This window comes from Alligator sinensis, unplaced genomic scaffold (genome assembly GCF_000455745.1).
Source record: "Alligator sinensis unplaced genomic scaffold, ASM45574v1 scaffold998_1, whole genome shotgun sequence".
NCBI classification, from domain to species: domain Eukaryota; kingdom Metazoa; phylum Chordata; order Crocodylia; family Alligatoridae; genus Alligator; species Alligator sinensis.
In genome coordinates, this window is record NW_005842630.1 from 904,814 (window position 1) to 929,736 (window position 24,923).

Genomic DNA, 24,923 nt, shown 5'->3' on the forward strand with positions numbered 1-24,923 from the left:
CCCATAGAAGAGCCACATGTGCCATCATCCCCTCCCTGTTCAGAGATACCATAGATGCCTTGATCCTCTTGGGCTGATTAATGCAAGCACCTGTCCTACTGGATGCTTGTAACTCACACGTGTCAGACCATGCTCCCTCCCTCTTTCTCTGTCCTGGGATCACTTGTCAAAAAGGGGACATGTGGGGCCATTCCCCCTTCTCTCTGGGTAGATATATAATTTCTTTTATATTTATATTTATATTTTTATATATAGTTATTTATATATACACACAACTGGTAACTCAGAAGAGAAAAAAAATAGAATCCGTAACAATAATCATAAAAAAAATTATTCTGGTTTAAAAACAATCTGCCCTACTGCGCGAGGCGAGCAATTGCACTAGGTCTGCGAGTGTCAGGCCCATTAGGGGCAGGGCTGCAGGCTGCCTGCCCTGCCTTTCTCCCAGCTGGAGGCGCTGCTGGTGTGGTGTCCCCTTCTCTCGGCAGTGTGTGCTATGTTTGCAGTTTCTTGGTTGGTTCAGAGGAGGTGGCCAGCTGTGGCGAGTAGCCAAGCTGGGCCCGCCACTACTGTGATGTTGAGGGGGTGCCCAGGGCCTCGCCCCAGATCCCAGGGATTGTAGTTAAAAACAGTCACTGTCCTCGCGGCTTCCTCTCCCAGTCGGATTCTAAAAAGCGTCCATGCATTGAGAGCACAGGGGCGCCTGGCTGCTGCGCCTGGGCCTTTGGGCATCAGCCAGGGAGGAGGTGACAGTGGGAAGAGTGCACTGCCCTTCATACAGAAATCTCATAGGTGGTCCCGCCCACTCCAGACACCTTCTTTACTCCTCCACGTGTGGGGCTGCTCAGAGGCGGTTGGCCAGGGGTGGGGGAGGCTGGGCCCAGGCTCTTGGGCTGCCCGTTGGACTTGCTGTAAGCTGTTCGCATCTGCACCTCGTCTCTGGGGAAGGAAGGACACAAGGGCGTCAGGAAGTGACCACACACTTTGGGGCTGGAGGTGTGGAAAAGGAAGGACAGAATATGTATGCCCAAGGGAGAGGTGAGGATACTCTACCTCAGAGCTCCCTGCACAGCCCTCCTCCTCTGGGTATCCCAGACTCACACTATGCCCTTAGTAAAGACCCTGATTTAGCAGGAAAACTCAGAAATGGCTACAGCCCCCCGTTTCCTGAGCAAAGGAAGGTCTTGCCCCTTGCCCTGGGGAAGAGTCTGTCCAACACCCCCTGCACTTGGTAGGGGAAAGGGTGTGATGGAAGGAAAGGGACATACACACCCCAGGGAGGAGTCTGTCCAACACAATGGGGTTGGGCGAGTGGGGATGTAGGTGTCTCACACCCAAGGCAGTGTCTTCCCAATACTCCCCACAGCACTCCCTGAGGAGAGGTAGGAAGGTCTCACCCCCACCTCTGCCTGCAGGAGGTACATCTTTCCCACTACCATCCCACCAAACCTGCATTCACCAGGGAGGTGGAGGAAACTCCCCCTCTCTCACTCCCTGAACTGCCTGGGGACAGCTAGGTCACACAGAGGGAGGGGTTGATTAATGGCATTGGACTGGATGTGGGAAGGTGTGGGAGTGGAGAGGGAAGGGTTATACTCAAACCATGTTCTCTGGCAGGGATGGGTAGAGCCAAAGTAGGAGAGATAAGGACGAAAGGGTAGACGAGAGCAGGCGAGTTATCACCCCTGGCCTCTCCCTCTGGTGTGCCATCAGCTCACTCTGAGGTCCTGGGCATGGCAGTGGTGGGGCAGTAGCCCAAGCATGTCCTCAGCTGAGTCAAGGAACACTTAAAAGCACGAGGCTGGCAGATTTTGTACTTACTTTGGTGCCAGTAATGGCTGCAAGGCCACCTCCTCCGTCTCTGGGACGCTGGCCTGAGACGATGCTTTTTGGCTGCTGTAAGACACAGATTTGCCCAGGTGGGGGGCAGCAGGCTGGTCTGGTGAGCCTAGTGAGCGCACCCTGAGTGCGTGCAGAGGCTCGGGCTTGCCAAAACGGGGCGGCACCGGGCGAGTGAGTGGGTTCTTTGCTAGAGGCGAACGCTTCGAATCGTCCGAAGAGGAACTGGTACGCGGGGCATTGCTAGAGCCTGGTGTGGACTGGATGCCCGAGTCCACCTGCCCTGTGTCTTCCTCCCGAGCCAGAGGCGGTGGGCTGGGTGTCTGCTGCAGAAGCTTCTCCCGCTCCTGCATGGAGGCCACAATGTGGCGTGAGAGATTGTCATAGCGGATAGGAGAGTGCCCAGGAGGGGGGTGGTGCTTGGGTGAGCCGGTGCTGGGAAAGCGGCTGTGCAGGTCAGCCTCACGCTGCTGGGTGATGCGGGCTGAAAGGAAGGGTGATGTGTAGCCCACAGGGGGGTCTGGCTCTGGCCCAGCCTGCACAGACTCAAAGTCAGGGCTGTCAGAGGGGGTGAGCAAGCTGTCATACGACAAGCTCCCATTGCGCGTCTGATTCACCAGGCTCTTGTAGGATGTGGAGGTGGTGCCCTCAGAGCGGATCGATTGCAGGTGGCCCATCTCAAAACCTGTGCCCTGGGCTGACTTGAGGCTGGAGGAGCGAGAGCCGCTCGACAGTGGGTCAAAGTGGAAGCTCTTGCCAAAGGTGGGCGAACGGAAGCTCTCGGGCTCAAGGCTTGGCTCCGACCGATAACTAGGGTTCCGGCTGCTCTCAGCGATGGATGTGGGCTCTTTCAGGCTGTCCCCTCGGCTCAGCTGGAAGGAAGGCAGGCAACCACTCAGTGAGTTCCCAGCACCAAGTGGGGGCTCTTCCTAGGTTGTCATACCCCTCAGACCATCCTGTGGGGCTGGTCTTGTGCACCCTGAGACAGGGCCAGTGAGCTCAGCAAAGTGTCTCCCCTTCCAAGGGGTCCCACTTCCCACCCTTGTCCTACTCTGCGAGGCCAGCATCAAAAGCCTGGGGTAACATTCCCCATTTTGAAGAGCCCTGACCCTGTCACAGCTTCATCTGACCAATATGAGGTAGGTCACAGTGGGAGACAAAAGCCCACCATTCTCAGACCAACCACTGCCCTCCCAGTGGCAATGACCATTGGTGGTGTTGGACAGGACCTAACCACCACACTCCAAGACAAATTCACAGTACAATACCCTTCCACTGACTCCCCCACCCCACACCTCTGAAAAGAGTGCAAACCTCACCCCCAAGCCTGCCTCTACAGGCAGCATTACCTTGGCGCTGGTGGAATGGGGCAAGGCGGCTGAGGTGCTGCTGCTGCTGTAGCCAGGTCGGTACTTGTACATGGTTGGAGTTGGAGGGCTGTCCTTGCCTATCAAGCTGCTGTCTGGGGGATGGAAAGGGGGAGAACAAAAAGGGAGGAGACACTCACACACAGACTCACCATGGTGTTTCTCCCAAGGCCATACAGAGGAAGAAATTCAACTTGATGATCTGTGAAAACCAGTTCTGAGCCGGGGGTGAGTGTAGACACTGAGGAAGGGGAGGGCTTGATTGGGATGGTGCATGGGGATCACTGGGAATGGATGAAATGGAGCAGGAAGGACATTTAGCAACAGCAAGACCTCTCAAGTCCAGCAGTTTCCTGCCCATGTACAGCCTGCCCAGTGCTAAGGTATGAGGCTGCTCTAGGGGTCCTGGCATGAGGAAGAGAGGTGCTGCGGGGCAGAACAGCCATGCACTGGGCCATGCAACACATAGGGGACCCTGCTGCTTAAGGCAACTCATGCCTGACACCTCATATACCATGGGGGAAGAACAGTCCTGCCCTGTATCCTTATCTGATGCAAGAGCTGTGCCCACTCGGAGTGTACAGTTCCAGGGATCACCTCCTAACAGGCAGGGGACATGTGGAGAGAAGAATACTATGTGTTTGGGCAGCCTTTTCCCAACAGCTGCCCCTGATGCTACAAAGGGGAACTTCAGCAGCTTCTTCATAGAATCCAAACCTCAGAGAATCACAGAAAAAGTAGGACTGGAAGGGACCTCCAGAGGTCATCTAGTCCAGCATTTCTCAACTTATGGGTCACGACCCAAAAGTGGGTCACAAGAATATACGAAAGGGTTGTGAGCAATTACGGAAAAATGTGGAAAATGACAGGTTTCTCCTGTAAAGGAGAAAAACGTGGGAAACTGCATGTTTCCCCTTGTTACTTAAACTATTTACTGGGTCAGAACTGGCCAATGTTTACAAATGGGTCCTGGTATAAAAAAGGTTTAAAACCACTGATCTAGTCCGACCCCCTGCCTGAGGTAGGATCACCCCTATCCAAACCATCCCATTCAGATTCCCTATCTAGCCTATTACTAAAGCTACAGGCAACCCCTTCACACAACCACAAGGCGTAGCACCCTAACCTGCCACAGGTAAAGCAGGGGGACAATGGCAACCAATGTCCTGCTGCTGCAAGGGTCACTAAAATGAGCTTAAGAGATCCAAGGAAGAGGCCATACCCCTGCTACAGAAGAAAGCAAAAACTTTTTTGCCTCCCAGGTTCCAACACTGCCTGAAACTCACTGGATCCCCTTCAAAGCCTCTTCTCAAACTGCTCCTTCTCGCTCCAATAAACCTGGGAGGACTTCTCCTCATCCAGCAGTCTATTCACACCTTTTTCTTTCCCCAGGGCTGCCCTTTGCTTTCCCCAGTCTGGCCCAGACCTTGGAACCTTGTGATGCTCCACTGCAAACACACTCTTGGGTCCATTCAGCTAGGAACCTCCTTGGGGCAGGAACAGTGAGCCAGTCAGCTACATGGAGCCTAGGAGACACTGTATTCCTGGTAATGGGTTCTACCCTATTCTCTATACATTGCCTTTGGGTTGGGACACCAAGCCCACTCAGGAGAACTCGGCACTAGCATCCCTGTTCCTACTGACATTGGAACAAGGTTGCCATGGTGCCCTGTGGCCAAAGGAATACTTAGATCTCCCTACTTGTCACTCATGAAGGAAGCAACATAAGCCTTTCCAGAGACCTAGGAGCCATGGGAACAACCTCCCCATTGCAAACACCAGCTCTGCTTTGTCTGTCACCCCCTGCACTTCACAGGGGCTGGAGGCTATCCTAGAAGTGACATTAACCCCACTGCCAAGTCCTGTAAACCAGCAATGTGGCACAAACCAAGCTGCCCCAACCATCCCCTATGCATAGCTCTGCCAATGCACATCAGTCCTGCCGTGCAGCCCCTGACTCTGTGCACGCAGCTCTACTGGTGCTCCTGACCCTTGGCCTGTAACGTGGGCTTGCCTTCCTGCAGCTGCTCGAGAACTCCTTTCCTTGGCATGCCTTCCTTACCCTCATTGGTGGCCAGGGTTAAGTGTGTCCTCAGGACCGTGTAGCGGCCGAGGTCTGGCTTGGGTGGGGGTGGCGGCTCAGCATCTGCAGACTGGCTCTCCGTCACCTCGAGGCTTCCTTTGGACTGCAGAGACAAAGTGCAGAGGAGCAATCAGAAGGGAGGAGAATGCGAAGTCCCTGATGCACCCACCCCTGGGCACAGAAGTTAGGCTGGTAGAAGTGGAGCTACCCAGGAGCTATGTGCCAAGTGCTGGCAGGCAACGTGTGTCAGATTCTGGGCTGGAAGGGAAGAGACTCTTCAAACTACTCGGGGCAGGGGGACAGAGAGAGATGGAGGGTGGGAGCTTCATGCAGCAGCAGCTGCTGCATGAGAGGGACATGACTTCAGTCACCAAAGGAGATCAGATATAGAGTGAAACAACACAGAAGGAAAGAAGGGGATCATATTAAAGGCTCACTTGGTTCTTACTCACATGGCAGGTTTGTACCCCTTGGTATGAAGGAGGCCCCATCAGGGTGGTATCCCTACCCCTCTCACCTTCGTTCTCTTCAGTTCAGTCTGGATACCATTGTCCATTATCTTGACAGCAATCTGTCCATCTGACAACTCAGGCCTGAGGAAGGGTGGTTTCACCAGCAGTGTCGGCTCTGCCTTTGGTCGCCCGAGATACCTGGCAAAGCCCAGGGGAGAAATGAGTGTTAGATTGAACATTCTTAGTAGCTGAACTGGGACAGTGTCTCTGGAACATCAACTGCTCCCAACCTGTGACATTATGGACAGACCTACACTGCCACAAGGGCAGGCGAGGGGGATGCAGTTAGCAGGATGTAATATGTTGTTCCCCATCTCCTTTCCCCCGATTTACCAGGTTACTATACAGGGGACATCCAAGCTTCACACAACAGCAGGCAGATGTCTGGAATTCATGTAGGGGGATGAGCAACGGGGCTGGGGGCAGGTTTGGAGTTAAAGCCTGGCCCAGGAGAAGCAGCCATCACACAGGAGACCACATATCTTGAAATGGCCTGGCATTCCCAGAGCAAGACCAAGGGCAAGCAAAGATCTCCCTACAAAGGGAAGGGACAACTTACCTGGGAGCCAGTGAGCTGCAGAGGACACGACTGACATTTTTACAGCAACCATTAGTGAAAGGGTTCACTCCTCCCCGGAATTTACCTGTAACCTGCAGGGACACAATCTGTCAGGGAGACCCAGGACAAACAAAGAGCTGTTGAGGGGATGCTACTCTGACCTCTAACTGTACACGTACCTGTTCATTGGTGGTGCGGCCCCTTGCCACCAACACCACATGGAACCCTGTAAGGCCAGCCACAGGAATGAAGAACAAGCCGGCCACACACATCACAGCCATACTGCCAGCAGAAAGTCAAGGAAATGACTACTGTGTTGCTCTAAAATACATACCCTCCATTCTCCTGTTTCTCAGCACTGATGCTCTCCCTTGCGTACTCTGAATTCCTACCATCTGGCACTCTAGTGCCCCTGGGAAAGGACCCATTCCTACAGCCCAAGCTGCCTTCTAAGGTCCATCCACATGGAGGATACGTGACAGCCATACGCACTCCAGAGAGCTCTTCCACCTGGTAGAGGACGTAGAGAAGGCCAAAGCCAAACACGCCCATGATGTGTGTGGTGAGTGACAACAGAAAGAGGAAGAAATAGCGATAATTGCGCCGCCCAATGCAGTTGTTCACCCAGGGGCAGTGATGGTCAAACTCCTGTTGGCCAAAAGAAAACAAACACAGAAAGAAGCTTCAGGTTGCACAGGGGCTATGCGCTCTACCCAAACTCCAGCACAGATCTGCCATACCATGGCACCCAACTGTCCTGAGGACAGAAATACACAACCCCATCCCTCGTGTCTGAGCTTCCCAAACCCCCAGAGTGATCAGTGAAGACCTCCCTACAACAAAAGCAGAAGTCAGAATTCCTTTATCTTTTAGGGGGTCTTGCCCCATGACTAATGAGGCAGAGTGCAAGATGCACACCCTACCTGTGCTGCAGGGCAAATGCAGCACAGAAGCACAGAACCCCTCCACCTTCTGGCACTCCAAAAGCTTGGGGTGTGAGGTGAGGTGGAGGGAGGGAGGGACAGGCAGAGAGAAATCAGTTCAAACCACCATGGTGTCTATCCTTCCCTGCTGATGATCTCTTACCTCTACACAGTTGTCACAGACACTGCAGTGGGAGCAGCGTGGAGGCCGGTAGAAGCGACACGTCGCACACCATTTCATGCGCACCTGGATGCCCTTGATCTCCACCGTCTTGTAGAGTGGGGCTCGGAAGTCATCCTCTTTGTCCTCATCTTCCTCAGCTGAGGAAGGGCAAGCCACCAGCACAGCAACAAGTCAGATGGGTTGGTGAGTTCCAGAGGAAGCTCACCTGTTCCCTCCCCCCAGGACTTGGGGAGCTTCCAAGAAGCCCAACCTAGGAACTACCCAGGTGCTGTTCCAATGCCACAGCTCAGTTGGCGTTCTGATCTACCAAGCCTGAATATTGCAAACAGGCTCTCCTAGGGCATACACCTTGCCTGGGTGATGCTCAGGGACCAGAAGATTTATAACTACTCTGGTTATGGGATAATATCCAGAATGCCTGCTCTGGCAATGGCCAAAACTGCACCTGCCACAAGCAGGTAAAGCCCCCAAAAGGTCTCACACCCAATGCAACATCATATTGGCAGGAGGATGGGGCCCTTGAGCCCTGCTGCAATCAGCTTGTACCCTAAAGTTGAACGGGTGAGAAATTGGCCCCTGGTCCCACCAGAGAGAAAAGAGTTTGTTTCCCCTTGACCAGTCCGTGGGAGGCAGCAGTTCTCACCTCGTGGGAAGATGCCTGGGTCCATGAAGGTGGCCATGCTGAAGTTGGCCAGCACAAAGAGGAAGACGATGGCATTGTAGATGGGGATGATTGGGGAGATGTACAGACTGAGCCCTGGGCACCTGCACACACAGACACACCAGTGGGACAGTGCAAAACCTCCTCCGCTCACCCCACTGCCTTCATTGCCATCCTGCACTTCAGCCCATGCCCCTTCCCAACCTGGTCTTAAAGGCATCCTCCTGGTAAGGGAACTGGCTGATCTAAGGAGGGACTTCCAGCAACCCTGTCTGAGTGCAAAGCAGGGAAGGGCTTGGGTTGGAGCAGCCTGCCCTCCACATTCTGGCCAAAGGCAAATCCCCTTTGCCCTGCTGCTGTTTCTTTCTCTAGAACCGTGTCCCGCAGCAAGAGTAGAGATAAAAAGGAGGGTGTGGACGTGCTGGACAAGCTGTCCCTGCTGTATGCTGCAGCGTTCCAGCCCCTGGCAAGTGGGTCGTATTTCCCACTGTCACTGCTGCCAGATGGCAGTGCAAGGTATTCTTACATTGCCAGGGGGACTCAGAAGCCACATAGCAGAGAAGCTAGGGAATTCACTATGCACAACATTAACCCTTCCTCTCCCAACAAAGGCTGCTCCCTCCCTCCACCCCCTTTTTTCAATAGTGAAACCTGGCAAAGGGCATACTTGAAGATTACACTGCCAAGGTCAGAGGCATCATGGGTTCCTCTAACAAACAAGGATGCTGATACACACTGCCAACTGGGCCCACTCCTCAGACAGAGAAGGCACCAGTCTTCTGAAGCAGAATCAGTACTTGCTGGGACTGCAATACATTCCAGGATGCAGAAGGCTCCTAAGGTGCATAATCAGAATCTTACCCCTGCTCCCTGACTGCCTGCTCTTGCTTTTGCTCCCATACACTTTCCCCGCAACTCCAAGGAGCTGGCTTTGAAATGCAGTACGAGTCTTCCACACTGTGAACTACTCTACAAGGGTAACTGGGAGAACAGCTAAGGAAGACAACTGGTAGTGGGTACATGTGAGGAGCACTGTGCTGGGCTCATCTGCCCATCTTGGAAAATCCACTGAAATTTGAGAGCTAAGAATAATCACCTCCCCAACCCCGAGTCCCAGAGCAGAGGGAAACCTCCTCCTAGCCAGCCATGGTAGAGGACAAGGTCACTGAAAGGATGGCACCATCCTGCTGATAATAACAGCTTGGCCCTGCCCTTCCACTGTGCTACATCTCAGACACCTCTAGAGCAGAATAAACCCAACTCTCCCAGGTAGAGGCAATGGCCAGGCAGGGAAACAGGATAAGCCAGTTGGACTAGCAGCTCTATACAAGTGAAGCCTGCAAGCAAGAGATGTGGCTCTGACAAAACACACCAGGAGAGTACATTACAGGGAACAAGGGCCTTCTCTACATACCAGGCTGAAAGCCAGCCCCCTGCCTACAAGCCATGGTAGCTATTTAGACTGGTGCTATGGAATCTACTCAGAGAATGTGATGCTTTAAGCACATTACTGCCCATTGCTCCGCAAGGGGGCACAGGTGTCCCCTGGGAAATAAAATAGCCTTTGATTACAGGGATGGAGTCAGAGCAGGAGTCTGGCAAGTCCTTGTTCTGGCACAATAAGGCAGTGGGCCATTACCATGACACTCATACTTGTGAAGATGCAGCTCACATGAGGATGCTGGATCTTAAGACCCTCAAGTGGCAATGAGGATTACGGACCACACTACTGCAAAGCCTGCTTCAGCAAAGGTCCACAAGACGCTAATGGTAAGGCAATTACACTCTTGGCTAATTGACTTCAAGATGCAGAACCTGCTCGAATTAGCCTAACCCACACCAGTGAGTTTTTTCAAAACAAAGACAGTTCTGCAGAAAAGCAGCACTGCAGGGTGGGACTTAGAACTGACCTGGGAAAACAAAGGTCCCGCAGGGTAGGGTGCAGGTGCAGTAGCAAAGCTACAGGGGAGGCCCAGGACTGAAGAAATGCAGAACAGGATTGTAGATAACAGCACAGAAGAAATCCCTCAAATCAGACTGAGCTCAACCTTTTTGCTTGGCAGGCCAGATGGGCAGTGCCCAGTCTGTATGTGGGCTGGATCTGGCTGGTGGTCCTGATTTAGTGCCCAGGGTACACATGGCAGGACTCAATCTAGCTGTGCAGGAGGGGTAGGGGGTAGCCTGGCCCCAATACAGCTGTGCTGGGGAAGGGGGCTTGGCCTAGCTCCAATGAGGGGAGCAGAGAAGGGGCATGACCTGGCCCCAATCCAGCCACACAGGTCTTGGGAATTTGGCAGCTAGGAGGGGTAGTAGTATTAAGTGCCACTGCTCCTCTGCCACCAAATTTCCTGACCCACATGGAGCCCTACAGGCCAGGTGCCAAGGCTCCATGAGCCACATTTGACTCGCAAACCAGAGATTGAGCACCCTGCCTTAAATGGATCCTGCAGGTCACTCTCCACCCCTGGCACAGTAAAGAAGATGGAAGGAAAGTAAAGATGGGCTGTGCAGCAGAGAGGGCTGCCAGGGGTCCCAAATGCTGTACAGAGACCTCCCCACACACAATCCTGGCTGGCCATCCAAGTACCCAGGAGGCTCCAAGCAGTAGAGGTGCCAGGAAAGGCACAGGTTGCAAAGGTAATCACCGTCCCTCCAGCCCCTCCCCAGGAAGAGTTTGGGCTCCAGAGACAGTGGGCTTCCCCCTTGAAGGCGCCAGTGTAATACCCTAATCTGCTTTGCTGCTCGGTGCTTAATCCTGTGGATCTAGGGCAGCATCTGTCCCTTCTCCCCGCAAGTAGGAGCAGCCTGGGATAAACACAGAGGGATTTAAGCAGTGAGAGCACAGAACTGGGGAGGAGCATGTGTAGCCGGCTGAACAGTATGATGTGGTGTGAATGGAGTAATCCACAGCAGCCTCAGAGCTTGGGGGAGCAGCACAGAGGCAAAAGCCAGACTGGGCTGGAGCTCAGCATCCCAAAACCCCTGTTAGCAAAGAAAAGTCCAGTTTAACCCAGCCTCCCTCTCAGCTCAACAGGAGTCCAGGGGAGGGGAAAGCAGATGCACATTATTCAGACTATGGCTCCCAGCTTCAAGCCAGCTACCAAAACCAGAGGTGGATGGGGAGGGGGAAAACGCAGGAGTGGGCTACAGGAAGATAAGCAGTTGCCTTATGAGGCCAGGAGGAAAGGGCAGCAAAAAGGGCTGCAAGGGAGAGGGTGATCAGAGATGCTGGTATAGTGGCAAAGCAGTCACGGCTGGTGCAGAGGACCTCTGTCCAAGGCCTTACTGGGCTGACACTTGCTTCCAAAAGCCACCAGCACTTAACTTCTTCCTGCAAACAAGCTCAGGAAAGGGACTAGGGGCTGAAGAGGCCCTAGCCAAAGTGTCCCTATTACTCTTTGGCTTTTGGGGAAGCCCAGCCTTACTACTGCTAATGCTGTACCTATGTGTAGAGGGCTTCGTTCTGCTGCTGGAGCACAGCCCTTAGGTGAGTGACCAAAAAAGGGGCCACATGTGGCAAGCAACAGGGAGGTAAATAATCTGTTCTCGTCTAGGGAACAGTAGGGAGGAGCCCCTGTATACACCTGTCCTGGCACGCAGCTTCTAGAAAAGAGAGCATAAAAAGGAAGTGAGGGAGGGAAAGGGAGGTCTAGAGCAGGGAGAGGTGGCCAGAAAGTGAGCAGGCAGGCAGGTGCTGCAGGTCTCGCCCAGCAGTAGCATTGGAGCAGGCCAGCTCATGTCCTGGCCTGATAATTAAACCACTTCGTTCTCCTCGCTCTCTCCTCATAGGAATGAACCTGCATCCAGGACAGTGCCCTTCCCAAATACCCAGCTGCCAAGCTCTCACTTTCATACTGTTGGGTGACTCATTCACTAAGCAAGCAGACGATCCTCCCAGCTCTTTGCCTATGCAAATCACCAGCTGCAGGCCTGCTTCAACACTGTGGTCTGAGATCCCCAAAGCTGAGCTAAAATGGTGGCAGGTACCACAGCAAAGCATGGGCAGGACTAGGATTGAGCATCCCAAATCCACCCTAGTCTGCCATAGACTAACTGGGATGGGGTCTTGGGCAAGACATTTCCCTTCTGGGGTTTCCCTATCCCTATTGTACAGGGGGTCACAAGGTTAAATTCACTAATGCCTGCCACGTCCTTTATGGTCCTAAAGGGGCCAACACGTCTTCTGATAAATAAACAAGGTCCCTTCCTAGTCAACAAGCAAAGGAAGCCAAGAACAGCCCACCACAAGGATCACTAGGACTCTGGCACCCAAAGGACACTGAAAGAAGCTGAGGCTTCACAACTCCTGCCTGAAGCAGATTTTCTTTGACCTTGACTTTCAGCATCAGACTTCTCTTATCTCCAGCTGCTCCAAGCTCCCAGGCAGCCTCCATTGCCATCACTTATCAATAATGTTTGATACAGCAGTGCCCACTGGCTAGCCAAACATGCAGCCTTGGTGTGGCAGGCACACCACACACACAGTAGTAGGCAATTCTTGCTCCAGACAGTTTACAGTTTAAGCTACCCTGAACCTGCCCAGGTTTTAGCTATACCAATACCAGAACCTCAGCCCTGACCACAGCAACTTGGCCAAATGGTCTCCTTCCCCAACCCCCAAGCTGCCCTTCACAGAGTCAACTCTCTTCGCATTATATGGCCACATTCCTCTGAAACATTCTTGTGCTAACCCATCCAATAATGTGTTGTTAAGATGGGACCTTCAATTTACCTGGTACATTCAACTGTTCCCCACCCAGTCCTGAGATTGTACCTGGGGCAGCATCATCTGTTTGCTTTAGCCGAGCAGCCCATTAAGGCAAGGACGGTCCAACACCAAGCCTGCTAACTGGTCAAGCACACTGACAAAGCTCTGCTGCAGAGGCCCAAATCCTCAGAAGTTAGCATACCAAGCTTCAGTAAAGAACCCAAGGGACACTCTCCTTTGTAGGGTTTTAAAGACCACTGCTGCCACTTCACAGGCAGCCACTATAGAGACTGTAGGAGTATGTGTGACAACTTGAGGCCAGGGTCTAAGCAAGCAAGGAATAAGTAATGGTAAGGGGGAGTTCCATTGGGCAACTGAGCCATGTGGTCCCCAAAGCATCTGCAACTGTTGAAAGTCATTGCAGAATAAATGCTCAGTTTGTTCAACTGAAAGTCTCCTTGCTGAATGTGTTCAATACAAGAGACACTCCTTAGGGGGAAGGTGTAACATGAAGTAACAAAAGTACCAAGCCTGCCTCATTACCACACAGTAAGTCTTGTAAGAAAGCTACAAGAGATTCCCTCCTTAATATTCTTAATACTCAGGCAAGGCTCAACTCTTCTTGGACTGGACCAGTAATCTGTGCAACATCCCCTAGCCTCTTTCTCTGCTCTGTTGGCTAGAGCAGCTCAGGATATGAACTCAGATGTGCTGCCACAAGACTGCTGACCCCAGCATGACTGAAGGTGAAGGAGGTTCCATAGCATCAAACCCACAGCAGTGAACAGACAACTTGGTTTCTCCATTTCCAGCTACTCAAGGTCTACTTTGGAGCTGTAAGCCCAGAAGGGAGAGGAGCAGGGCACTTTCAAAACTGCTGTTTGAGAGCTTTACAGCTAGGGGATGATGCCTATCCATTTCCCAAAATGAAAACCGGAAGAAAATCTCTCCAGCGTTTTGTGGAGGAGAGGGCATCTCCATTCTCTAGCACTAAGGAACCAGGGAAGAAGGCCCTGCTCCATCACATGCTGCAAATTGCCACATTTCAGGCAGTCATCAGTTTGCTAGTTTCAGGATTATTGAAGCACCATGAAACTGTGAAAGCCCTCATGGTGCATCAGGTGGTGCAGCTGGAGATAGGCAGCTGGGCAAGAATCCAACAGTAGCTATACTCGCTCAGCAGTAAAAATCAAGTTTACAAGGTCAGTAGCTGTGGCAACCACTCGGCTCTGTGCTTTCTCCTACTCTCGGCAAAACCAAAATGTCAGATCCACTCAGCTCCTGGCAGCTGAGGAGTTAGGACTTTCTCTTCCCTAACAGTTTTATGCAGGTAGATCTGGAGGAGGCAATGGATGGCTTCAGGAAGTCCTGTGCCTGAGATCTGTCTGCACAATAGCCCTCATTCACCAGAGTTAGCTGTCCACCCTCCTTCTACAGCAGTGCTAGGATGCAAACACTACTGAGTAGGAATAGGCCCTGCAGAACAGGATTCTCACACCAGTAGATGGGGAGACAACATATAACAGAGCCAAACATGACTGACCTGAAAGCCCTGCTTCTCCAGCTAAGTGAGATATATTACTGAAGTTCTACCCAGATCCCTAGCGCCTCTATTGAACCAGAAGACAAAAGGTGCTAGTGCAGAAGGTAAGGGGGTGAATAACCACCTGGCAGGCCAAACTGAAGAGAAAAAGGGAAGGAAATCAAATGGAGAGGATACGAAGATGTGGGAGTCACATAGATGAGGATGGCATTTACCAAAGGGGAGGCAATTCCAAAAGTGAAGAGCAAGAATCTCTTCCCTTCATGAAAGAGAAAATCCTGAGCAGTTTGTCTTAAAGGCGAAGGGAAAGAACCAGAAAGACCCATTCAACCTTAGTCCCTGGGTCCTGATCACCTTGCTTTGAAAGAGAAATGCCAACTAGTTACCTTAACAAAAAAAAAAAAAAAAAGAAGTACACCAAGAAGTGGTAGAGTTTGCCGAGTTAGGAAAGACCCCTTAGAGTTGCCTAGAGAAAGAGAACAGGTAAGAAAGATGCCTGCAAGTGGAAAAAAAGAACACTGCTTCCCACTAGGTGTAGTTCATGCCATCACTCCCATCCAGGCCAAAGCCATGGGAACAAGCAACAACTTTTCCTGCTGGGAGGCTGACTGTTCTTGATCTGGGAAGGGGAATGAATGGCAGACTCAAGATCTCACAGAACACGGGAACTCCCACTGCAAGCAAAAGAAAGAATGGGTTTCTATCGCAGATTACTCAGACAAGAAAGAACTGTCAGAACCAGCAAAAGCAGCTGGTTTATATGCCTGATTGTATACCCAGTTCATTAGGAGTGGTTACAGCATGGCTGTCCAACTTCAAAGCAGCTGGGGGGGAGGGGGAGGGGCGGCCACATACCCCCCCGAGTCTGTACCAGTGGGGGCCACACACCCTGTGAGTGCTTCTCTCTCTACAACCGCACTGCACTATGCATGGGTACTCTCACCTCTCCTTCAGCTCCCCATGGGCTTCCCTGTGGCACTGTGCTTAATGGGTGCTCCAGGCTACCAGCCCCCTGGAAACCATGGGCTGTGCTGCGCCATGCTGTCCCACCTCCTGATGCTGGAGTATGCAGCAGAAACCAGGGGAGGAAGGAGTCCTGAGACCCCAGTTGCTGCTGCAGCCAGAGCAACAGGGGCAGTGGTGGGATTGCATGTTAACCCCTTGTGGGATGCATGTGCCTTGTGGGCTGCCAGATGGACAGCTGTGGATTATAGCTCTGAGGGGATGGGTCCAGGTGCCAAGGGAGTAAACTCATTCTCACCCCCTGCTCTGCACAGGGGCTGGCATTACCAAAACAAACACAGTACATGGGCTTTAGGGGGGCACTGCATTTATTCCACACCAAGAATTCATAAAGGACATGCTTGAGGGACTCGAGTTCAGAAAGACTGAAAAAGCAAAAGTGACTGGAGAAACTGGTCTTGTGCAACTGCCCCACTTGTCCTGTAAGTTCCACCCTTATCAGGCCTAGTTAGACACTCACAAGTGGGCAGGCAAGCTGCCAAAGACCAGTCTGCACAGAGTGAACTTTATCCTCTGAATGACAGGCCAGGGATTCAAAGCCCTTCCAGCCTGAGATTTCAGAGGAAGAACTGGGCAGCTGAGCCAGGGCTCAGACGAATGCAGATTCCACACAGCGAAAAGCCTCTCCCAGAGACAAAGAGGATCCACTCATTGAGACGCTAGTTTCTGGGCTGGCATTCCCAAACGCAGTGACCTCTCGGCTTTCAAGCCGAGCAAGAGCTGCCCCACCCCCGGCACACTGACGACAACAGTGCACTAGTATTAGCAGTATTTAGTCCTCAGCTGCCAGGTGAAAGCAGGGCCCTGGGGCATGGGTACTAACACCAGAACATGCACCCCCAGCTTTCTTACAGTCAAATGTGCAGCATGCTAGCACCAGGACTCTCATGATCAGTTTTTGGTGCCCTAAAGCCTGGTAGCCATTCTTCTGAAAAGCTGAGGGGTGCAGTTTGGCATCAGTGCACTCTGATGTGTAGATGTCACACTAACATCCTCCAAGCTTACCAAATTTTGCATATTGAAGAAATAATGCTAAGCTCCATGCCCCAGCCTCCCAAGTACAACTCCTCTCAGGCACCAGTGCCTGGAGTGTGGAGTCATGGCACAGGAGGCAAGAAAGCCATAGGTGGGTACCACTGGCAGCTTCCACAACAAAGGCTAAGTGCTGGCAGAACCTTTTTATCTGACATTAGGAAGGAGAGCACATTCTTGCCTTTCACTGTTGCAACCAGATACCACAAGGCTGTTTCCCCGCACTTCATGGTAAGACACAAAACACCTATTGTGGAACGTTTCCAAGCTCCTTTGCTTCCTTCGAACCATGCAAAAGGGGTTCTTCAGGCCAGATGAAACCCAGGGAACCCCTCTAGGTTTACTGTCTAAATATATAGTTTCAAAAGCAGTTTGTTTCCAGAGGACCTGTTAAGGCACGTTTCTCACTGTATGCTACAGAGCTCTTGGAAACAGTCTTAGCCTGCTGCGCTGAGTCACACCGTGGGTGCGGAGGCATAGAAGGTTTCTTTCCTACTCACGTTGGGGAAGCTGTGGTCTTTGATGTAGCATGCTACTCCTTCCCCCTACAGAGCGGGATACAGGTTCAACACCATTTCCCACAAACCTTCTGCTCTTCTTTACCTGCTAGTAGCCATTTCACTTCCCCCTGCAAGAAACAACTCTTATTTTCTGCCTCTGAGGCTGAACTTTGACCTTTCACTACATACCAAACAGAGAAGATGTTCAGCCAGGTGAATGTGTTAACACCAGCAACCCTGATGGGGAGGGGATTGCTGCCTTTCCAGTTTCTGTCCAGTGCCTTCAACAACATGTGGCCAGAGAAAGCTTCTCATCATTTCTAGGATTTCAACCTCTGGTCTGGCAGGCTGAAACTGGCCCACTAAAAGTCCTGATACTTCTTCTTTCCCCTCACTCTAAACCAAGTTACAAGCAAACTATAGTACTCTGACCCCTCCTCAACATTCCCTGCTTTTTTCACTACTGCAGAACAAGTTCCCCATTCTTCCCCTGACAGGTGAGAAAATCTAGGGTGAGAGGGAAGTTAGATTTTGATGGTCCTCTCAGCTGACAGTGACAAAGGAGAAAAAAAAAATCAGTACTAATGGTCTGTGATATTCATGTGACTGTAGGAGACAGAGATCTCAGCAAGTGGCCTAGACTGAGAAACTTACAGGAGATGTCAGAGCCATCACAAGCCTCAGCACCTTCACAACAAAACACACAACCCTGCCACAATCCACCCCACCCAGAATAACTGCACCCAAATCTCCCCCAGCAAAGCCCCAGCAAAAGCAAAGCAAAGAATACTGTGTACAGTTGTGGTCTCTACACTTTAAAAAGGACATGGAGAAGAGTTAGAGAGGACAGACAATGACAGTGATAAAGGGCTTGAAAGGCAAGCCATATGAGGAGAGGTTAAAGGATATAGGCATGTTCAGCTTATGGAAAAGGCACATAAAAGGTGACAAAACTGCAAATAATTGAAAGGCAAGGAGAATGCCTCATCTATTCTAGCTGCAAAGAACAGGATGCAGATCAATGGCTTGAAGCTGCAGCAAAGTAAGTTTAGATCAGATACCAAGAAAAACTTCTTCACTGGTAGACCAGTGGGTCAGTGGAACAGACTGTCTAGGGAAGCTATGGAATTTCTATCATTGTTGGAGATGTTTGAAAAGAGGGTGGATAAGTAAAAATAAGAGTAGCCATGCCTGTGCTCTACTGTGAGTGTTTCCTATGCTTCTGGGCTTGGCTGGTGCTGTATGGGGCCAGGAAGGAATTTTTCCCTGCTTCTGTTGCTGCACACATCCTGGGGTGGGGTGGTGGTGGTGTTCACTTTCCTCAGCAGCCCTGGGTGTTGACTGCAGCCAACACTAACGATTTTGACTGGGGTGCGTGAAGGCTCCTGCTAGGACTAAAACCCATAGGTTTCCTGGCTAGAAGGTCTTTTTCCCTCCACTCCCGAGTCAGACTAATACCATACACAGGGTCAAGGAATTGTATGGGATGGTTTGGATAGAGGTTGGACCAGTTCAGTTGTCTTCAAACTTCCTGAAGTCACGGAACCCCTTCATATCACTTCTGCCATGGAGCCTCTACCCCTAGCCAGGAAACCTGACCTGACAATGGCAACACACTGCCTCCTGGCACACTCCACCATTACCCCAATCTTTTTGCAGAACCCCTGATAACCTATCACACAACTCCAGGGTTCTGAGGAACACAGTTTGAAAACCACTGAACTAGATGACTTCTGGAGGTCCCTTCCAGCCCTACTTTTCTATGATTCTATGAAAGCCAAGCCAAGACATAGAAACATGCTCTCACTTTAGCAAACATGCAAGACAATCATGTACTGCAGTGACAGACTCAGCATAAGGACAGGTAACATGAAAACCAGTGACAGCTAGCCCAACTTCATTTCAAATAAGGACCCAAAGTACTGAAAGTAGATGAGCTTCCACTAATGCTAATCTGAGAGAAATTGGGGTGGTGCCCCAAGGAAACTCACATACCAATAACCATGCCCATGACCAAAAGAAAATTCTGACCCTCAGTGCCAATGACTATCATGTTTTTATTTCCTAAGATAACCAGACCCCTCCTCCCCGGAAGAGATTGCAATCTACTTTGAAACTACAAGAACTACCCAGTAGATTGGAAACTCTCGCGTGGAACCCATGGATGGTGCTTCGCTCTGCAAGATGCCCCAAAGACAAGGATGGAGGTAAATAAGGGCTGGCAATTAATGGATACTTAATTGGCAAGACCAAAACAAATGAAATGGCAGCTTGGCTGGGGAAGGGAGCAACAAACATACTGAGCTGTAACTACCTCAGGATTCTGGGGAGGCCAGTAAGGATGACTGAGTTGTCATGAATGTACAAAAGGACCAAACTAAATTTAGTCAAGAAGATATCTGCGAAAGGTGAGGTTCAGTAGAAGTCCAAATTATCTTCGGAAAGGAAGGACACTGAAAACAGGACTGAAACAAGCTCTGGAGAATAGGACCAACCTGTTAAGTGCAGGGTTAAGGGGGTACAAAGAAAAGGAACACAGAAGTGGGCAAAATGACCCATAAGGGCGCCTCAACTGCTAGGGAGCATCCAGGAGATGCACAGTTTTCAGCTTGTTCCTCCTTTCAATACAACTGAGCTGTGGGGGGCAGGGTAGAATAAGCTCTGTTTCTCCATTTATTTTCACTCAAGCCAATACTGCTTGCTCAGCCTCTCCCCCAACATAGGAAGAATTTGCACCTATTAGTTGAAGGATCATGTGGCTTCTTCTAATCTGGTCCTTAAATTAAAATGGGATTTTTCAGTCCAAAATCAGGATGGCCCAATGGGCAGCAGGACAACACACTGGAAAGATGCAATGGAGAAGGATCCCTGATCAACACGTAAGTAAATGCAAACACCAGTCTACCTCCTATGCCCTGTGCTCAGTGTGGCCATCACAAGGGTGATGGGGTCTGGAGGGCCCTGGATTATAGCTCTGATAGGATGGATGTCCAGGTGCAGAAGGAGTAAATTCATTCTCAACCTCTGCTCTGTGCAAGGGCTGCTATTCCCAAAACAAACACAGCACGTAGGCTTTAGGGGGGCACTGCATTTATTCCACCCCAAAAATTCATGAAGGACATGCTTGAGGGACATGAGTTCAGAAAGACTGAAAAAGCAAAAGCACCTGGAGAACCTGGTCTTGTGCAACCGCCCCGCTCGTCCTGTAAGTTGCACTTTTATCACCACATGGAATCTTCTGTTTTAACCTACTTTACAACATAAAATTAAACAACTTCAGCTGACCTACAATTAACTGGCTCTGCCCAAGCATTTCCATTCTCAACAAACCTGCTCATCAATGCAGGTGGCCTGATCACACACTAAGGCTTTCTAGTGTATATCTCTCCGATAAGAAGCCTAGGGGGGAGAGGGAAGAAGTGAGAGGGGAGAAAGAGGGCAGGGGAAGAGCTCTTCCTGCTGATGCAATTGATCACAAGTGTCCAGACAGGCTCAGGACCAATAGCCAAAGTGAATTTTCTTGGGTCGGCTTCTACCATCCCATTATGGCATGGTGCCCATAACAATGGTTGCAGGGAGTGGGGAGTTGCTATTCCCAAGGAACATGTGGAGATGCCAGTCAGGGACTGAAGGGCAAATTGTGGCTGCAAACACCAATTTTCTGTACATGCTGCTACACCACAAGGCCAGAACCAATCAATTACCTGACAAGAGGAGATCATGTAGCCCCAAAAAGCAGAGCACTGACACACTGTAATCACTGCCTTGGTTGAAATTGATACCGAAGTCTCTCTGGTAAGCAGATGCTCAATGCCTTGGTGTTGGGGATTCAGAAGGCAGCCAGTCATAGTAGGGAACAACTGAATAAGCACTTTCCCCACCAATTTAAGCAGGTCATCTCTCAAAACTCCCCAACTCCTGCCTCTTTTGCATGTGCTAGAGAGCACCTCCTGTCACCTGCTCTTTCAGCTTGGCAGTTTTTTCTGATGGAGTGACAGAAAAGGAAGCAATGTCCTGCCCTACTCTCTCCACTTCCCCACCAACCACTTGCCATTTTACCACGCTAAGGTGCTGTCTACAGAACTAACCCCCTCCTATTACCCTTAACATCACTCAATATTCATGGCTCCTCCAGTCCAACACTTGGTTCAAGCAATAAAACCCATCCAGGAAAAACTCTCGCACTCAGCAACAGCAAGTCACTTTCTAAACACGTTTCTTAGTTGCTCCTCCATCCCCAGCTGCAAGAAGTCTACTGCACCCTATTTGTTCTGCTTAGCAGATGCTTAACACAAGAGCAGCCAGCAGTTGAGGAGAGAGGAGACATCCCTGATAGGAAGAAAAAAAAAGTGAAGCCTCCCTTCCAGGCAAGGAAGAGCAGAGAAGCTGAAGTTCAGTAGACACCAAAAGGATCTCCCTTCTGTCAGCCTTGGCTAGTCTATATTTGATGTTTCTGAGCCCAGCTATCCCAAGCAGCAGATTAATCTTTGCTCCATGCTTGCAACTTTCAACTACCCAACCCCCACCCCAATTTCAAAGGAAAGAAGGAGAAATTCTCAAGTCTCAACAAGATTAAAAGCACAAATGGGGCCAGCTGGCCACCCAGTAGCAGCTCCAGAACTAAGTAACCCCCTGCTGAAAAGTGTGGGCAGGTGAGCACCTTTCCTCTTGCTCACTAGTGGAACCAAGCCCCAAAATAAGGACAATTTCATTTCACCAAAGTAACTGGCATTTCTAATACTGCAATAGGAGTTCCAATACTCCTGGATTCCCTTCAGACACTGAAAGGAAAAGCCAAAAGGTGGCTTAAACAGAAGGTCTTCAGGAAAGAGGTAACATCTTAGCGCTTTAGCCATAAGCATCTGCAGCACATATATTAGTCACCACACACACTTTTCCCTCTTGCCCCCTTGAGCTTGAATTGCTCAGAAGTCACATGCATCTTGCTGTTTTACCGAGCAGGGTTACAGAAGCTGTCTCTGTCTCATTCACTGTGGTTTGGATTCCCAACAGTCAGTACAGCCAAGGCCACACCCTATATGCATCACGTGAGATATGACAAGTCAAGATGCTAAAGTGCAGGCAAACTACTCAGCATAGCACCAGGTATAACCAGCTCAGGCCACACACACACCTCTAAATCAAGACCTACTTCCAAAAATGGGAGATGAGACAGGCATAGCAACAGCTCATACAACACTCATCCTTTCCAGCTGCCTGGGGATCCTACTTCTGCCTGCCTGCTGTCAGATCTAGATTGTTCAGCTCTTAGCTTAATGAGGTTTTTACCCTTGACAAATTGAATCCAGACATAGTGCATGGCCTCTTTGAACTAAGAATGAGTGGGGGGAGGGGGCATAGTCCCAAAGAAACATTACCATGTGGCATAATTATGACCTAGTTTCCCTTATATGAACCAGCACAATTACACGCCAACATATACCCACAACCTAGGCCTGCCAGTGCAGAGCAAGAGTATCTGACATCAGCCTTGGTGGCCTGGCCCTAGACATGGCTATTCCTCAAACAATGGGTAAACTGGTCTCTCTCTAGAGACACTGAACCCTTCATACCAGCCAAGGGCAAGAGTGATATTAACTGCAGTAAGAGCGAGTCAAACAGGGAAGGACAGTGCAGTGATCAAAGGTTGTTCCTGTCTGGACCTTCCCTTAGCAAGTCAAGACTGTAATTCTTTAAGTATGATATGCTGGCTCCACTACCTTTCCATGATCCAACAAGCTTCTTGGGGCTCTGATTATCCCCGACCATTCACCACATAGAGAAGCCCCATGTAGCTACTGCTCACATAGGGCAATGGTCTGAGACAGAATGGCCAGCAAGATTTGTGAGTTACCCCAAATGTCCAAAGACAGGAATATAAGAGTGATGCTATAGCCATAATGGTCCAGAAATTATGCAAGAGGCAAGGATTTCTCAGGATGATATCTTTTATTGGACCAACTGTGTAGCTGAGACAGAATTGGACAAGGTTTGTTTTTTTTAATAAAAAAACATTATTCATCAGGTCGAACTTTATCCCAAGACCAGCTGGTCCTATAAAAGATATCTTTCTAAGAAAAACTTGACTCTGAAGACAGGACACCAGACCTGCAAAGAATGGGGGACGAAGGAATGCAAGGCACCTTGCTCAGTGTGCTCCGTTTTCTTTGGCTTGCCTTCACAATGACTGGGAAAACCAAACAAAAGGGATATGAATACTGAGGTGCTGGGTCACAGGGAGGTGGCAACAGGTTTTAGGGACACCCTGATGTGACTGAGGCCTGGAATCCAGAATTCATACTCCAGAACACAGCAACTTTCCTCAGCAGGGCCCTGGCAAAGTATTATTTCCTGTACTAAGACATGACATCCCACCCTCCATCCTACCCGGATTCCACCTCTTCCTAGCCATCATGCAGCCCACGTAACCCTGGGCCGCTTTGTTGACATGTGTCAGTTTTTCTCCCTCCCATTTCCACCCCCGCCCAAGCTACTGCTTCCATTTCATATGAGACTCACGTGAAGGCAAAGAAGAGGGTGGTGGCTCCCACTAGGAAGATGGCAGCAGCAGAGACTGGGACGTATTTGCTGGGTTTGAACCTCTTTCCAGATGCTGCTGGCATGTTGGAGCTCTGGTGGAGAATCTGCCCTGCAGCATAGCCCAGGCCCAACTGGAATCAGAATGGATATGAAAAGGGGGGAAGGGATCTTCAGAAGGGAAGGGAGATGGGGGGCTCACAAGGAAGGTGGGAGGGGAAAGTTAGGGGAAGAGGGGGCAAGCAGTTACCCAACTTCCTGAAATACACTTAGAGAGTTCTCAATGGAGAAGACGACACAAGACCATCCAGAAAGAGCCACATAAACTCCAAAAGGTAGAGATCCAAGACAACAGCCAAAAAAAAAAAATACACTGTGTCCCCCAAGAGAGTTTGGGGGGATAGAGAAGGAGATTTTTTTTTTTTTTTTTTAAAGGGTGGGGGCTGAACTCCAATTTAAAACACTGTTGAGACAGGGATGTCCTTGGCTGCCCACATCTGTCCTGAGCCAGGCCACTATAGTGCAAGGAGTAGTTCGCTGAGCAGCTGGTGGTGAGGACTGGTTTCACCCTGAAGGCAAGAGTAAAACAAAGGCTAGGGAAGGTGGCAACTGAAACATGCAGAACTCTGTGGCACGTGGAAGAAAGCTGAGCTGGGCGAGTCTTTCATGCCCTTGTGAAGGTATCCAGCCTGTCTTGGATTCCTCTGAGAAAAATCCGCACCAAAATGCAGAGGAAGTCTCTTCTGTTTTTCCTTTCTAAGCTGCTCCTGGAGTCCAGTGGTCCCTTCTGGTCACCACTCTCTGGGAAGAGGTTCTGCTTCTGCCAGTCTTCCTAACACCACTTCGTTTCCTCTTGCCCTTTAATACAAAGACAGTTGCAGAAACATTCTTCCCAATTTCACCAGGATCTGGGACTGTCTGTCTAGTGGTGGTTGTTTAATTTTATTTATTTCCTCTCCTGACGGCTAAAGCCAGGCAACAGCTGGTGTGAGGTTGAGCTGTAAATCCTTTTCTTTATAAGGGGGGTTGGAGGCCAAGGTCCATTGGCTTGTGTGTTTTTTTGTCCTCCTTCTATTTGTTCCCTCGTGCTTGACACCCAAAACACCCAGTAGGTCTCGTTTCCTTTTGGCTTTTAAGAATAAACTTGAATTTCCAATCCCTTCTGTAGCAACTGTCTCTAGAAAGTGCCTAAGTGGGGTGAAGGAGGGCAGACTTGAAAGGAGAGATTTCAGAGAACTCTTAAAACTCCAGAAGGCAACTGATGATTAAAACAATGCTGACCAGACTTTTTTCATCCATGGCCCAAGGGTCTCAGTCTCTTCCAGGTCGATCCATTTCTTCCTCTCCCCCACAAAATAAAATAGTTCCTCATTAATCCATATTGTTAAAACAAACAAAAACAAATCTAGATAAAATAATTAAAAATTGACATCTGGAGCTTCACACTTTCAC

The 24,923-nt window shown here is 50.3% G+C and overlaps 1 protein-coding gene across 2 annotated transcripts; it reads right to left on the reverse strand.

The window, feature by feature from the left end:
- Nucleotides 1–6: 6 nt before the first annotated feature.
- On the reverse strand, nt 7–24,923 carry ZDHHC5 (zinc finger DHHC-type containing 5). 2 transcript variants are annotated; one of them, XM_014524576.2, is made up of 12 exons: nt 23,722–24,923; nt 23,454–23,605; nt 8,111–8,232; nt 7,447–7,604; nt 6,836–7,008; nt 6,540–6,642; nt 6,361–6,452; nt 5,807–5,939; nt 5,269–5,392; nt 3,189–3,301; nt 1,822–2,711; nt 7–939 (listed from the first exon to the last, which is right to left on the reverse strand). In XM_014524576.2, the coding sequence occupies exons 2-12, from the start codon at nt 23,555–23,557 to the stop codon at nt 774–776; spliced, it is 2,178 nt and encodes a 725-aa protein (XP_014380062.1). In that variant the 5' UTR covers nt 23,558–23,605; nt 23,722–24,923; the 3' UTR covers nt 7–773. The 2 variants fall into 2 exon arrangements, with proteins under 2 accessions (XP_014380062.1, XP_025070986.1); XM_025215201.1 differs by lacking the exon at nt 8,111–8,232 and having other exon boundaries at nt 23,454–24,923.

Bases quoted from the DNA above. Each gene is read 5' to 3' on its own strand.
- ZDHHC5 (XM_014524576.2), bottom strand. From the start codon at position 23,557: ATGCCAGCAGCATCTGGAAAGAGGTTCAAACCCAGCAAATACGTCCCA. The intron at 7,605-8,110 runs GTGAGAACTGCT...GCCCTTCCTCAG, and splicing joins CCCAGGCATCTTCCCACGAG to CTGAGGAAGATGAGGACAAA. The intron at 7,009-7,446 runs GTAAGAGATCAT...TTTGGCCAACAG, and splicing joins TCTGTGACAACTGTGTAGAG to GAGTTTGACCATCACTGCCC.